The 17,078-nt window shown below is 42.6% G+C and overlaps 1 protein-coding gene across 2 annotated transcripts in view; it reads left to right on the top strand.

Moving 5' to 3' along the window:
* Positions 1 to 17,078, top strand: part of LOC118110521 (metabotropic glutamate receptor 4) — a 164,802-nt gene that overhangs the window by 42,152 nt on the left and 105,572 nt on the right. For both annotated transcript variants that reach the window (XM_035158320.2, XM_035158321.2), the window contains exon 2: positions 7,074 to 8,069. In XM_035158320.2, the coding sequence (XP_035014211.1) occupies positions 7,536 to 8,069 (534 nt within the window). In that variant the 5' untranslated portion in view covers positions 7,074 to 7,535. The remainder of the gene's footprint in view (positions 1 to 7,073; positions 8,070 to 17,078) is intronic.

Here is a 17,078-nt window from a genome sequence, read left to right as displayed (position 1 = left end):
CCATTCCCTTAGGTCTGGGACTATAATAAAGAAGCAACGCAATTCTTTTATAGTAATCAACCGCTGATAGATATCTATTTGGCCCGGGGCATGATCGATAGCAGTTCCCACTGTACTAGAATCTTTGTCAGCAGGCGGTGGCAGCATGAAATTTGTTGGATGCAGCTTCTTGCAATTCTCTGTGTAGGAAAAACCCCAGACTGTCAATGATCTGAATATCTTTATCTTATTATCTAGGGCAGCAGGGCTCCATCTGTTTGGCCAAATATATTGACATGCAGGGTGTGAATGCATGGGACATAGAATATCATTTATCGCAGTCTTTTGCGATACGCATGTTGATATTGCGATGATGGTAAATTTTCTATATATCGCGCAGCCCTAGCACCTACCTGTCTCCCTTAGTATATTTTCTGTGGAGCAGATAAGAAATGTATGCGTCAAATTTATAGATAACACGTTATGAGTCCACCCTGTCTCTTTGACGCTTCATCCCGACATGTATGACAAAAGTGTATCGATCTGAAGGATCAAAGTGTCACAGCATCTTCCGGCTCGACCATCGATCACTTCGATCGGTTGAATTCTTTAGGAAACGAAGCCAAATCCCGAGCGACATGGGGAGCCGCTGGGATGTTCAGCATGTACGTTATTGTTCCACTAATGCGGGTTTAGACCGGTGGATCTATATCAGGATTTGTTTCTGAGTCACGGTTCACCGTACAGCAAACAAGCAGCACTTTACATGGTTCCTCATACTGTTCCCTCTTTAAGTCTGTCTCATTTGGCACATTTAGGACACCGTAAGTCAAGCTTTTAAGAACTGCTGCACTTGGCTCCTCAGCAGCTGGGCTCAAAGGCTGCTTTTTGTGTGTTGATGTTGTAAACTGTACTGTGACATGAAAAATTAGTTCAAGCAAAGTGGGACACACACAAAGCCTCAGCCGGCGCCTCTTGTTCATTGCTTCACTGCCTCTCATACGCACATTTCTTCTCTCGCAAGACTAATCTGTCTTGAATTAGATATAAAGGAAAACACCAGGACAAAGTCTAATCTTTCCTCCGCCCATAAAATCTCTCTACACTTGATAAATGCAGATACCCTAAGATTTAAGATACGAAAGGTGTAGGCGTGAGAATTTTTAATATCATTATTATGCCTCTATGACCCCTTTAAAGTTTTCTCATTCTGCATTTTCACAGTTCTGTTCTCCACAGAAGTATTGAATCATTCTCTCTTTTGGCCCAGGGCAGCAACAACCGACTGTTTGTTAATGGAATCTACATTTTGCATGAATAAAGTGTTAATGAGCCCTAATATCTTCAGCTCTGGTGGAGTTTGCTAATGGACATTGTCCTGCAGAGGGAGCGAGGCTAATGGAGAAAAGGGGAATTACCTTACAGGAGGGTGTCTGAAGTCTGTTATGGAAATGGGATGAATGCAGACAGCCTGGGATACAGAGTGACAATGCACGTAATGAAGCTCTGTGCACGTTCCCCCTCTGCTTTGCATTTCTTTCAGCCACTTTCAGAGTCCCTGCACCCTTGTTTTTGTCCTCGCTACCTTGAATATGACTCATCATACAAGGAACATTTCACACAGAGCTAAGGTGACACTGACTCAAAATATGATGCACTATTTGTCATTTTTGAGTTGCCTGCCCTTGTAACCGATTCACAGTTTGTCCTAAAGTCACCTGTTGCCTGTCAGATTTTAAGACGCTTTTATTTATTGGTGTTCGAACGGATCTGTGGATTGGTGCGTGAATACTTTTCAGAAAAGCTTTTTAATATATACTCACTCAGGTCCTCGAACACTGGTCTTTCAGGGCGAGTGCAGTTAAAGAAATGGAGACAGCGTTTAACATTATTGTCCTCAGGCATCACAATCTGTAAACACATAGAAAATAAATCATTAATCACCATTTTAGATTTGCATTCTTTTAATGTATGTGCGGGTCTTATAACAAAGCATATCCTGTATATTGTATTACTGTATTGCAGCTTTGTGTGAAAAGCATTATGTAAAAGTTTAATTTGATTTGTTCGCACATCGTCCCTGAGGCCATTCTGAGTCATAACTAAATCTGAACACACAGAACTGTGAAGCATTTTTTTTTTTTGATTAATTGTGACTTAGGCTCTTGAACTTTTCAATCCTTTTCAGATCCACGATTATAATGTCCATAAACATCCATAAATCTGCTGAGTGACGTAACTACAACATAGAAATAGCCTCAGAATTATCGCCTATATCAATATATCAATTTTTTCTTAATACTAATCGAGTAACAGTTGTGTGTGTACGTCCATGGACACACTGCAAACAGAATTTGCCAAATGTAAATAAATATAAGTTGTGGTTCCAAAACTCCCCGCAGGTTGAAGTACAATGTAATAATGGGAGTGACAAAAACTTTATTAACTTTTGTCATGAAGCAAGATCGATCGATCAAACCCCGACATACATATACATAGCAGCTTATTGTGTGTTATGTAATTCCATGCATGTAATTAAGTATTTGTACAGACCACAAATCTAAAGAAATGTCAAGACACACATAGAAACATGAAATGAAGACATTTTCTAACATGCTGTAGACTGCATCACATTTGCTGACTTGTAAAAAAAACTGCATTCTTCTCAAATGCCATAACCTGTGAGTCACTGGTTTCAGATGATGTCATTATTCTTACTGGCAATGAGAACAATGACTTTACTTTGAAAAACCAACGGTCACAGTCTGACAACAACAATACTCAAGCTCCTATTTCTTATCTGGCAGTTCCTGACACACAATGTGTCACAAAGAAAAGATACAGAGGTGACTTCATATTACAATTACGCATCACTTTTGGACTTCTGGATTTTTAAAACGATGTTAGAATCATGTCTGTGCAGATTCTCAGTCATCCAGGTCAAGTGTCACAGGCAACTGGACACAAGCAAGCAAGTCCAGTTGCCTATGTGCCCTTGTACAACTTCTGAAAATGTTAGAATCCCAATGAAAGGGGCACCCGGTGGTTGGTTTACCAGGCGCCCCATGAACAGAGGCTTGGTCCTCCCGCAGGGTTGCAGGTTCGGTTCTGACCCAGCCCTTTGCTGCACGTCTTCCCTGCTCTCTCTCCCCCTTTCATACTTTACTCTGCCCTGTCAAATAAAAGCTTAACGCCAAAAAATATCAAAAAACAGCTGCGTTCTTCACCCTTCCTGTTTTCTCACACGCAGGTAAATTCTCGATCATGCACAAACAATACAATGCACTGAGTGAGCACGATGTAAAAATGAGTCAACAACAAATCTGAAGCTACAAGAAGCCCCAGCAGTATTTTTAGCAGAGCAGCACATAGACACGCAGGCAGTGCAACTCTCCCTCTGCAGAGGACTTTATCTCCATTCTCCGCTGTGATCACATTGGCCTTTTGGGCCCAAGTATCTCCTCCGCTGAAGCAGAACGGCCAAAACAGCAGTTCCCCGTCGGATTAGGGCATCACTTTCAGACGGGCGCTCAGCTCCACTCTGATGGACCTATTAGCTCGATGCGTGTCATTGTGAAGCTTCACAGAGATGACAGGGAGGAAAAAGAGGGGCGTGTCTTCATGCATTTTACAGAGAACAATAAAAACGGCAAAACATGACACAAAGAAAACAAAAAGCTGAACACGTTCCAGTATTTTCTGTAGTTATTGCTTAATATATCTAAATTAAAAATCCCATTAGTTTGCCTGGTTGTATGGCTTTGCAGATTGTGAGCTCTACGTAGATGCAGATGTCAAATGTTTCAAATGTTCAAGCTTTTGAAATATGTGTCGTAAAGGAGACACTGACTGTTATTGCTCCTGTGAATTCAAACCTTAAAGATGCTTTGAGGCTTTAAACAATAACTGAGATGTGGTGCACATGATTAAGAGCAGCTTTTTTTCCTCAGAGTGGGAGGACGTTGCTGAACGAGACTGATTATCGCTGTGATGTCATACATACAGCGTGAAGACAATCTGAATCTGCCTCAGAACCAGTCTGGCTTGGTGGGAGTTTGCTCGTCGCTGGCTGGCGAGTTGCCATCGCCTGATTCAAAATTTAGAATTGCTGTCGGCAATCTTTGATCATTTGGAAGTGATTTCTACTTTTCTTACCGTTTCAGCAGTTCTTTTTTTGTGTCTTAGTACTTTTTTTGCTGCTCTTCAATATGGTCAATCCCAGGGCAACCTGACAGATGAATGGTTATTATACCACAGCAGGTCCCTGGTTCAACTCCTGGTCAGCCAACAGTTTTTCTGAACTGCATGTCATTCCCTAACTCTCTCTCCCCATGTCATTTTTCACTGTCTCTTTCTAATAAAAGGTACAAACACATATAAATATAAATAATTTGTAATACACAAACTTTGTTAAATCCCCATGCGGCCAATAAACTTTCCTATGGTGGTAACAAATCCAAGTAAATTGCTCCAAATTAAGATTTCAGAAGAGAGAGTGTGTGTGGTGTTCCTAAAAAGAGCCATAAAGAAAGAAAGAAACTTTCTACAAATTGCTTTGGATATAATTAGCAAGACAGATCATATAAAAATATTAAAGATCATGTCAAGTGCTCCTTCTCCACAAATGTCATAAAATATATTTTTACTATCAAATACAGACGTCAAGAGATAATTTAATTACCCCATTGTTAAGTCTATGTTCAGCCCCATGTTTAGCTTCACTTTCTTTTTACGCCGGTTTAAAGTGTAAAACAATGTTTACTGGTGAAACGGCTTTATCGGCTCTTTACGGCTGCAAAGTCGGATTAATTTGCTGTAGAATGTAAAGAGACAGATTTTAATAGTGATTAATTCTGCTTTGATGAATGGCTCCCACTCAACCGTGTGAACGTGCACAAATGCTGATGAAAGACGCTTCTTTGCCTCTCAACTCTGAGACACACTCCAGTTAATATTGTATTCAAGTTTATCTATAGAAATGAGTCATGCCATGTTAGAGAAACATTTGCCTGAGTAAAGCTGTTAGCTCTGCCAGGCATCAGTGTGGCAGCGCACACATCAGCAGGGGAATGTGGTCGAGTGCAGAGGATGCTGGAGTTCCTCCTCATTGCAGTGAGGGGGGGGGGTTGCTGTGAGGATTCTGCCATTTCCCCCAACTCCCACTCCTCTGCAGACAGCTGATGTTTATCTGCTCTGCCCATCTGGGCCTTATGACTAAACATCTGGTAAAGCTGCCACTCTGCACGCAGTGTTTCACAGAGCGATGACAACGAAGGGGCACTGCTGTCCACCCCTTCCAAAAAGATCTCCTGAGGCAGGGAGGACTTTATCTGGGAGATGTCAAAGCAAAAACCCGACTCAGTTACCAGAGGATTGTCCAGCGTGCACACAACACATTCATCTGCTTGTTTTGCCTTATTGTTGCTTTATTAAGGATGGACTGACAAATCTTCCCTGCAGCTCCTCTCTTTAATTTTTAGGCTTAAGATCTCATGGAAAATGATCTTGTGGCCATTACTGCCTACGAAGACAAAGCAAAAATGAAGCAACCAAGGCTGCAAAGCTTGCTCTGAAGTATTACTGTGGTCCATGCAACATAAACCGTTTTGCTTTATATGTTGTATTTGTAAAAAACAAAATGCCTGTTTCTGGTGGTCCGTTTTCAACTCTTCTACAAAGGAGCGAGCCTGTGAAGCCAGTGTTTCCTCTTCCCTCTCTTCTAGGCTTTCCCCTCGAACGAGATGTTTTGCAGTGACTGGTAGGCCTTCATCCATTATGGATGCTGTGTTTCAAGGGGATGATCTGTGCAGGATGATATAAATATCTACTTTTGGTTCCCAGCAGAATGGGAGAAGCAGCACAAGACAGGCGACTGTGTGGTGTAAGGGGAGGGCATCTTTACTATTTGATTTGATGTCCAAAGTAAGAAAGTAAAGACACACACGTGACTTAGCAGATGGCAAAGCTGTGTGTATAATTCATGAGTGGTGGCAAATCTCTTGACACCTCACAGAGATGGTTCTCCAAATGTGTATTCAACGTTAGAGAAGAAGATGAAGTGAGATGGAGAAAAAGAGTCATTACTGCCAGCACTGCACCTCCAGCCACATTCAAATATTTGCAAAATATCACGGCTCCACAGCTGCTGCAATGTTGCACAACTTTCTGATCATTTGTGATTTTTTTGCCCTTCATGTCCTCCTGCTACAAAACGGCGGGAGTCCGTATGTTGACATAGAGTAGCAGTAAAGCCTGAGAGGGATGTGCTGTGTGATGGTCAATTGAGAGAGACAGAGAGAGAGAGAGAGAGAGAGAGAGAGAGAGAGGGTGCTGCAGGCCTCTCTCACTGTGGCCATATCCACCCCTCTGTTCATCTGGCACTATGGATGAAGCCGGCAATACTGTTGAGAGAACCCACATGTGCATGCATGCTCCACACACAGACACACACAGACACACACAGTGACACACTGTGGGTATGGCTGCAGAGACGATACGAAGGATGGGCTGTTCACAGAGCAGATGGGGTTCACTCGAGGAATCTTTCGTCTCTGATTATCAGAATCCGCTGCTCTTAATTTACTACTATATTATTTCAGACTTTTTTGGGGGTAAAACCCTCTGGAGACGATCTACATGAGCAGAACAGTGAGTGGCTGTGAAGTCTGTGGAACGGTGCCAAGCAGCAGCGAATCAGTTATGCTCAAGGCACATAGAAATAATTCATCGCAGTGCTCTGAAAGCAGTTGAGGCATGGGCGCAACACAGAACAGATTTCCTGTGTGGAGTGCCGGCTCTACATATTATTTATGCCGGAATTTTAGGGTTCAGAAACCGGACTGGAACTCTGACCGTCCAATGCAAATGTGGTGTGAGCTTCGGAATGTGATGTCGATTAAAATATGGAGAGTATGACAGCAGCTTATATTATATCCACTGACATAAGTGGGAATTTGAGGGAGATTACACAAGAGACCATATCTCAACTGTGTTGTAAATTAATATATGTTATCTTTCAATTTCATATATTTCCAGTGGATGCTCTGACTGCTGTTTCTTCAGTGTCTCACAAACCTCTCCTCTCTTTTTTTCAGGAGCTTGCTGTAGCGCCCACCGGCTCGTCTCTTGACATTCTGCCTGCATGAAGAAGGACTAAATGCACCCGAGTAGTTCTGGAGAAGGAGAGAAGAGAAGCAAACCCCAGCTTTGTTCCTGTCTTCTGAGTGCGCTCTCTGTGGACTCTGTGGTCTCAGCTCACCCTGCACTGTTTAGTTTCTCCATGTAGCCACTACTCACAGGTGCAGGAAAAGACTGAAACACAAAGAGTAAAGAAGAAAGGGTAAAAGACAAAGAGAGCGAGGCTGCATAATTAGTATTACCGAGTTTGTGTCAAAGCTAGAGACCATGAGAAGAAGCTTCTGAAGACGACTGTGCTCTGAAAAACATTGCAGCTAACCTTCAGGACATTTGCATGTGCGGGCCGTTATATGCGTGCATTCCTCTTTCATTTTCAAAGGACTTGAATTTGTATTTGGATGCGGATTTAGCCTTTCATTATGACTCTGCGAGGAGGCTTTGAGAGAATGTGGACTGGCTGCTGTAGAGGTGCCTGCTGCCGGGTGCTGCTGCTGGCTTGTTATTTCCTGATCGCCTTGGCAGCCAAGCCGAAAATGCCAGGCCACACACACCTCAATTCAATACGCATTGATGGGGAGATATCTCTGGGCGGACTGTTCCCAGTGCATGCGAGAGGGAATGACGGCAAAGCCTGTGGGGAGCTTAAGAAGGAGAAAGGGATCCACAGGCTGGAGGCCATGCTATTTGCCCTGGATCGAATCAATAACGACAATGAGCTGCTGCCTAATATCACTCTGGGGGCCCGCATCCTGGACACCTGCTCCCGGGACACTCACGCTCTGGAACAGTCACTGACATTTGTTCAGGCGCTGATTGAGAAAGACTCAACGGATGTCAAATGTCTCAGCGGAGGGCCGCCCATCATCACCAAGCCTGAGAGAGTGGTGGGAGTGATCGGTGCATCTGCCAGCTCCGTGTCAATCATGGTAGCCAACATATTGCGTCTCTTCAAGGTCAGTTTCTCCACCATCATATACTTTCTAATGAATAAACTTTATTCCTGGCTGCAGAGAATGAATATTTCCTGTAATCCCCTCCAGTGAAGATACATTCTGGAGTTCATACTTTCAGTTTGTATCTAATTAATTTACACAACATATAATACAAAGAGGGCAAAGTTTGAGTTTTAATCTTATATCATCTTACATCACCACACAAACCCACATACTCACAGACATGGGTTACCCTCTTGTTCAGTATTTCCCAGTTCATGTTCTTATTGCCTTTCTTTTGACCTTTTTATTTTCCTCATAAGCTTAAATCACATTCGTTTCAGACACGTTTTCCCACTGTCCAGAAAACTAGGCGCTGATCATTGCACCATAATTCTCCCCACTAATGACATTAATTTGCCAGAAGTCCTTAGTGTTTCCTTCCCCTAATTAATTCAGGGAAGCCATGCATGGCACCGTTGAGCTCATTGTGCTGCTATCGAACGTGGTGTGTATATAAGAGCTGGCTCACCATATGCAAATGTGATGTGCAAATGAGTGCAAAACATAAACAATAAATGACAGGACTTTTGTAATACCTGCCCGGTGCTGTCAAACCAGACTACAGGACACAACCGAACTAATGAGCATAAGGACTGTGTCAAAACAGGTTGTCTTTTATTTTGTGCTACCCCAGCACTGGTGGCAGAATGAAGCAGTGTGAAACCGAAGGGTGAGCAACAGATGAGGGATCCCACATGTGTAATTGATGTTGAGTGAACAGAACAGAGCAACATATTAGATTAACTGCATGGACTATTAGGGTGACATTATAGATTGTAAACATTCATGAAAAAATATGAAGGATGATGGAACAACTTCCATGTGCTGCCACCAGGTAAGGAACATGACCTCCTATCCAGTATGACTGAGTACATAAACATACAAGAGACAAAAACCCCAAATTAGAAGAAAACGAATTGATGGAAAGGGAGACAAGGAGCCTGGGACTCCTGAAGGACAAAGATCCACATCCAACACATCTGGAATAAGACACTAACAGCCAAGAGAGAGAGGAGACAGGTTCTAGGTTGGCCGATCAACCAGCAAAGTGAGCATCAGTGAAAAGAGAGGACTGAGAGAAGAGAATAGAGAGAAAGAGAGATGTAATGTACATACTAGGTTTAATGGATTCATTCGAGAAGGATTTGCTTACAGCAGAAAGGAAAGAGGTACCTGGACTGAAGTAAGAGCATAAGCCACTAAGTGAAATTTAAGCTGAGTTTTAATTTGGGATTTAAACACCTCAGTGAAGTCTGGCAGTGTGATTTCAGCAGAGAGGTTGTGCCAGAGGAAGGAGGCATTATAGGAAAAGGTCCTAATGTTGATTGGCGTCCTTGGGGACAGACAAGAGCCCTGTATTTGGAGCAAAGAGCATAGGACGGAAAATAGGTTCAGAGAGATATGACGGGTCCTGCCCATTTAGGATTTTGTATGTTACTTAGTCAAACTGGTTTTCATGTTCAGCCAGGACAATGATCAGCATTTAAGTTGTATCTGAGTTTTGGAACAGGGACTTGTCTTTAAATACATCTCCTCACAGTAGACCTGCAGGCTTCGAAATTTGGATAATCCAAGAAGGGTCATCAGCTTTTACAGGAAAATAAAGCTCATCAGAGTAACAATGGAAATTCATTTTAATCGAATGATTTCCATGCCTGCATTTGTTTTGGCCAAGATGTAAAACAGAGAGAAAAGCAGAAGACCAATAATATAGCCCTGGGGCACTCCATATTTCAAATCAGAAAATACTGATGTAGGAAATCCTGATTGTAAACTAGGTTCAAAAAGATTATTGTCAGATGTGTTGGCTGAAAGCTGCTGCTACACAGCTGTTTCTAGTAGTTTTAAGAACTAGTCAATAGTTATTTAATGACCCTGGATCTATGAGTGTTAGGGATCAAACATAATGGATTTGATGGGGGAGGCACTCAAAGCATAGGTCTGTGATCAATATGAATCTATTTAACACTATAGATGCTAGGCTTGTGATAGCTTTACTTTCCCTGTAAGTAACCCATTGAGTACAGTATGTAGTGACTAGTGGAGTGGCAGACAACATGGTTAGAGCCTCCAAATGGCAAAGAAAACAATATGTAGCTGTTTACACCAGCTACATATTTTAAAAAGGGAATTTCATGACGAGGCCTGAATCACCCTCTGTGGCATTGATTCAACAATGTCTCACCCCCCTGTTGCTATTCAAGGGCTGACTAAGTGCTCAGCAGAGGACAAGAGGTTTAATAGCACAATACATCACATCACAAGCCCGACTGACATGTCACAAGTCAACCAGAATAAATGCTGCTCCTACACCATCGCCGCGTTTTTAGATGAACTGTCTGACACAAGGCTGACATCTGTATCCAGGCATCACAAACACCATCATTTTTCATGGGCGATTTAGAGAAGGGTTGCATGGTCCTCACATTCATGGCAATCAATAATGCGTTCTTATTATTCTTACCTCTGAGCTAATAGGAGGTTGGTGACACACCTCACAGAAGAACGGCCTCATTGCATAACACTCCAAGCGAAGCAGTGGTTTGGCTACAAACATGCACTGACCGTCTCTCCTTATGCTATTCCTCAACTCCCTAATCCAAGATTGGGTTAATGCTGCCAGAAACCTTTTGAAGGCTACACGGACCGCCAGAGGAGGGTCTGTCCACTCACAAACCTTTGAGACGTCCTCACACAGCTAATTGTGCTCTGTACATTCTTGGTTTGCACGGGATCTAGCCAATGACTTGTTGTGGGTTCCAAACAGTATCAGCCATATCCTGCAGTGGTAATACATTATTTATGTTTTTACTTTGTTTCTTCTCCAAAGGGCTGCACCATTCAATACTCAGTGTTCCTGGGCAAAGAAAGAGTTTTGTGAGCATAGAGCAACTCAGATTTTGATATGTCTTTGATGAACCGGAGCTGGAATCCTTTTTTGATGGACAATGGCCTTAAAGTGATCTGCCCTGTGGGCTTGAACAGCCTCCTTGACAGGGCCTTGAGCACAACTGGCAAATCCTACTGAGAGACGGAGGAGAATGTTAAAAGATGCTGCCACTTCACTCCAAGAAGGAAACACTACATTTCAAGAGGTGGTTGGTAAAAAAAGCATCTCTAGCTGACACACTTTGATATGTGGTACTGACATACAAGTCTAGCAGAAGGAGTAGAACTTTAGAGGGTTTGTCAATTTCTTGGGCTGGACACACGATGGATGGTCTTTTCCCTGTGTTGAATACAATCCTACAATCTCCAGTCGGTCCTTGACATGATACAAGCATTGAGAGATTTGGGGAGAGACCATTAGGAGATTCTGCATATCACAGCACTGCTGCACAATGAGCAGATCCTGTCTTTTCCAGTCTTTTCCTCAGCACTGGGATCAGATGGAAGCAGAGGCTTTTAGGTATTGGAGCATGTGCATCCACTTGTATTCGTGGGAAACAGGGAGGGAAAAACATTCAGTACATAAAAGCTCAGACAAAATCCTGTCAACATTTCAGGTTTGTTTTGAAACAACAAAATGACCTAACAGCACAACTTCTTGCAAGGTTTTGACAGCACATACTGTCATGTCCATGTCCAATCAGGTATATGGACAGCGAGTGTTCCTACAGCTAAAATCTGAAAGAAAGATTCTTCATCAACCCTGTCTGACTGAACACAAGTGTGGATTGAACAGACCCAATAATAAAAATTAGACAGATTAAACAATAGACAACCTTTCTTGAAACATTGTTATTTAGATATTTATTGCTGCAGCATTACAAATAAATTTCAAAGAACCAGGAAGCTTTAAAAGCCTTTAATCCACTTATGCTCTGTTTTGGACTCGACAGGCGGAACGTCTTTTCATGAATCACACTGATGGAGAAACAAGAAGCCATGTAAATGTGATTTGTATGGGGCCCAGCAGTGGCCCCAGGTGAAAAGAATAATAGAGGGTTTAATATTTTTAATAGCATTAACAGGAGAGCAGGTCACAAGATGATACTGCACATGGATTAGATAGATCCTCTACAATGGCTTTACATTTCCTGAAGTGCACTAGATGCATATCACTCATTGTGTGAGGGTCATTGTGTCCTTGTTTCTATCATTGTATCTTTAATCTTCATGCAAACAACTGTATTTTCATGATAAAAGGTTCCCTGTGCTAAATTTAACTCTAATCTACCATCCACCATCCTCTCTCTTTACTTCATTGTATTGTTTGGTTTCGTATCATTACCCTAGATTTGGTTTAGTAATGTGATTCTTTGTAGAATAGTCTTATGAGGTAAAAAATCGATTTGTTGATTGTATTTTACTTAAGGTATAAAACTTAATTGTTTCACGGGTGACAATGCTGCAGGCAGTGCTATTGCAAAAAAAAAACAATTACCCACAATATATCTAGAGCCTCAGCTGCTGTTAAAATGCAAACTAGGAGGGGCTGTTTTCGTGCAATTGGTCATTTAGTTGGCTGAGTTTTCATTTTCTCTCAGCTCTGGTGCTTGAATGTCTGGTGGCTTGGGAAAAAAAAAAATGATGCTCATTCTCTGGCAGTTGTCCAAAGGCATTGTGGGAAATGCAGGTAATTACTCACTGAAGTAGAAGATGAGTCAGGTGGAAGAAGAGCAGGTCTACTCAAAGATATTTCATTCAATACATAATCTAACAATAACAGCAGAGAATATCCCAGGGCAGATTTTTAGTTTCAATAAATGTTATGATGAGCTTTCACAGTGGCCTTTTTGAACAAATGTCCCACTGTGGACCCATCAGAAACTCCTCCACTGCAATCAAAGGCAATCCTCTGCACTTGCTGTGAGGATATTGACTAATAATTAAAGGTTGGACTCTCACATGGAGCGGCTCAGAAGGTTCTGGTTCTTTTCTTCATGATTAAAGGCATGTAAAAAAACAAAACAGAGTGGGACTCCCTTGAGTGGCAGTGGAAGCTCTTACTGCTCACCACTTACTTCTAATGACTTCAGGAGTTAGGCCTGACGTCTCTCAACTTATTTCTTTCCCTAACCTGAGCTGTTGGATTGAAGCTAAACTGATGATGGTGAGTTATTATTTTTTATTTTTGCATATAACACAGTTTCTATATGCATTATGTGCTCTGTGGCTTGATGTCTGCAGGATTGTTCTTTTTTTTTTTAACCCCAGTGTTTTTTTGAGAGTTCCTTCATCAAATTTTCATATTTACTTGATGATTTGATAAAAAAGAGTCCACGCATGAAGTCATGCAAACTTAACATAATATGCATTAACTATTATTTCAGAAATGATGCTGCTTTCCATCCTCATGCAGCAGGAATCTGTTTTCTGACTATAATGTAATTGGATTCATGCTTGCAATTGTTTGTCAGCTCCTTACTTTGAGCCTCTCCTTATCCTCCTCACAGTCTTAGAGTGGCTGAGGGCAAAGTGTTTGCTCAGCACTTCAGAGCAGGCAAGATTCCGTCCCCATGGTGTTTCATGAATATTTTACTATATTGTTACGTAATTTACGCCCAGGGATTGGGGTTGAAAGCTCCCTCTCTGCATCCCCTCATCACTGGGTCCGGCTCTTGGTCTGTTTTCATCAGCTCGGCCTTTATACTGCTATATAAGCAGGAGCAAAGTGCACCAGCACTTGAGGTAATTAGTGGCTGGTTGCTTATGATACTCAAGACGGAGTGTAATTAAAGTCCCAGGCTTTTGATTGTGTCTCCTACACAGTGATGAATATAGCTACAGCGGCCGGCTTGAGGGTTATTACTGCAGCAGACAGAAACTGCAGGAGCATGCACTGTTTCAGGTGTTGAAGTTGACTTGCTGAGACAATCATAAGCTTTCAGACAAAGAGCTTGGGCAACTTGCAGCAGCTCTCTAAATTAGGTACAAGCAGCCGCAGTCTGTGAGCAGGACTAAGTCTCTGCTCTGTGGAGGAGGGAGCTTGGAACAGTGGAGACAGGTGGAGGGAGCAGAGATGGTAGATGTATGTGCTCTGAGCAGAGAGAGGAGGGTTATCTCGTGGCCTGTTGTGCTGGCTGTGAAGCAGAGACCTTGTATCCGCCTTTCTCTTCCCTCATTAGAGACAGAGGCAGAGGCCCTCAGGCACACACAGTGCCTTACTCCCCCTCAGCATTTCACTGTGTTGAGGCGGGGCTCTTGTTGGATTATCCCATCAGCCTGCAGTGAAGACACCCTGATAGCTTAAGAGGCTCTCAAAAAAAATATGCACACGGTCGCTATTTACTTGCACTTGTTAATGGTCGATCTTTTCATCTCGTCATTTCTATCACCATCAGAATGAAAGTGGAGAAAAACACAGCAGCATTAAAACAAATGGTTGCATGTTGCTGTGAAGCTTCAGAGATGTGTTTGAAAGGGAACAAGTAAAAAAGATAAAATCACAATTTTTAAGCCGAGCTGACAAAATCTCCACGGAGCACGAAGGACAATCTTTTTGACAAATGATTTTGATTAATAAAATTGGGCCAATTAAGGGGACTGATATCTATGAGCATGAGGGACTGTTGGGCCTTAGGGGAGGTACGTGCTCTAGTGAGTGCCATTCTAGTTTTAAAGCTTTGTTTACAGGCGACCAGAAGTCCAATATTCCTCTTCCTTTAGCTCAGACCTTTAAACTTTGTATCTGATTTAATGATCGTGCGGATTCCTGACCTTTTAAAAAGTTGGTGTGGTCAGATGTGCACAGACTTACATTGATAATAACATTATTTATAGCTATTGCCCTGTTCCATTCCTCAGAGTGTAGTGTTGGCTGTATTCTGCCTTGTTAGTGCTTTGTCACACCTGGCCAGGGCTCCCAAGGTGTGCCCTGTCACCTTCACAGAGCCTCAGCACCCTGGACCTGGCTGGTAATTGAGGATAGAGAGAGGTCTGGGCTGGAGAATTGATTCTGACTGGGCTCACTCCCATTCTGTGCAAAGTGTAATTTGGTGCACAGTACGCTACATTAGTTCATTCACGAAGCCCATTCCCCGAGACCAACCCAACCACCCAGGCTCAACGAATGCCATGTAGCTGCTGAAATCCCTACTCCCACACAGGCCGACCGATGCAAACAAATAGGGAAGCGAATCAAATATAAATGCCGTAAAAAACAAGCAATTGTTTTCAGTGTGTTCACAGGCCAGTGGGCTTTCTGTGGGTTTTATCTGTGGCCCTCAACTTGACTTTTACAAGCGAGCCGACCGAATCCATGAAGCTGTGTCTCTCAAACGCAGATTGCAGACGTCCCCCCGCCCCCCATCTACCATGCTCCCGCTACAGAGCAGCAGCTCCTTTAGTTCAGGATTAGTTCTGACTCAACTCACTTTGCCCACCCAAGCTCAAGCGGTCAATTCCCAGGACAGTTATGAGTGAGGGCTGCCCAGAACCTTAGCCCCTTTTTTTATATTTTGTATTCTTGGCAGCATTTTATCCTCTTTCTCCTGCTGTTTGCAAATCCCTCTGTAGGCAATCCGAACCACTGCTGCTAATCACCAAGCAGAGTTCCCAAAAACTACTGTGTGGCTGTCTCCCCTCGTGCGTCCTCGTTCTCAATATGTTAAGTTTCACTCAAACTAATTTCTGGCGTTTAATTAGTGTGCACTAACAGGCCTACAGAGGAAAAGCTGGCAAGTGGGGGGAAAAACTGTCTTTTCTTTTTCAAATGCTGAACATCGCTGTGAAATTCTCAAAGCCAAGAGCCACAGGGAGGACAACAACGTAAATACCAACCAGGTTTGCTTGTGTCCTCTGTTTTCTGCTGTGAAACTTTAAGATACTGACGTCTTCACAACAGACTTTTTACAAACACAGCACAGCCGTCACATCGTTTCCTTGAAGAGAGCGTGGAATTAAAGGCTCGGAGCCATCTCACCTGAATAATCTCACCATCAACCCACAGATCCATCACTGTCCCGATGCCTCAGTTTGAGTTTAACAACAGCTTGAAGCAGCGGAAGAGAAAACAATGAGTAGCTCAAACACATTTGAATTAAATGTAATCCATGGTGCTGTGACAGATTCCATATCGATTGAGACTGAGTGATATTTATTGTGTATTTTTGAGGGCTTAGCTATTCATCTTATTCAGAATCAGAGTCGTGTTTATTGCAAAGACGGTTTCCACCGACAAGGAATTTGCTTCGATGTTTTGGTGCATGACAAACATAGTGAGTAGAAACATAAGCGGAAAGATAAAGCAAATTAAAAAAGCAAGCGATGTGTGTAATAAGAGAAAGAAAAAGACAGGAACTTACAGTACAAGAGTAAAAAAGTATACAATAGAATTAAATCAAAATATGAAAATATGTGCATTATGTCACTCGGAGTTACAACTGTACGGATTTTGCAGCTTCCGTGCACTTTGGTAGACTGATAAATCTAAAACAAGCATGAATAGGTCATCATAACAACATTTTCCGTACAGCCACAGCAAAGTTTGCCTGAGATCTTAAAAGGATTTTTTTTTTCCTGTCAGCCTAATGCCAGCGAATACACTCAGCCTCCCCTGCAGCAGGGAGAGCAACAGAAAGTTTGGCCGCCTTCAGGCTAAGCAGCTTGGACATCATCCAGCCTTCCAGCGCACGAGAAGACACTGAGGCTCCCATGAGTCACTGTTGTGTCACACAAAGGGCCTCGCTCTCTGGTCAGAGGCAGTTTGGGATTTACCATGAAAACACAGTATTTCAGCCATAATTCTGAAACAGGGGCAAGTTCGTTATAAACTTTCCACATTGTGGTCGTGACTGGGACAGTGCTGAGATTTTGACATTCAGCAAATACAATGATAACCATGTTCAGTATCTTATCTTAGCATATTAAAAGGATAATGTTTGGTAATTTGCACGAAACACAACGAGCTGAGGCCGATGGGACTGTCATGAGCTTTGCAGATATTTAGTGATGAACTACTTTGTCCAGATCAAGCACAGATCATCCTACAGGGAACAGGAATCTGCATCAAATACAACTGGA

The sequence above is a fragment of the Hippoglossus stenolepis genome, chromosome 6 (assembly GCF_022539355.2).
Source record: "Hippoglossus stenolepis isolate QCI-W04-F060 chromosome 6, HSTE1.2, whole genome shotgun sequence".
Taxonomy (NCBI): domain Eukaryota; kingdom Metazoa; phylum Chordata; class Actinopteri; order Pleuronectiformes; family Pleuronectidae; genus Hippoglossus; species Hippoglossus stenolepis.
The sequence above is the reverse complement of the archived record's forward strand: the minus strand, read 5'-3'. Positions and strand labels throughout refer to the sequence as shown.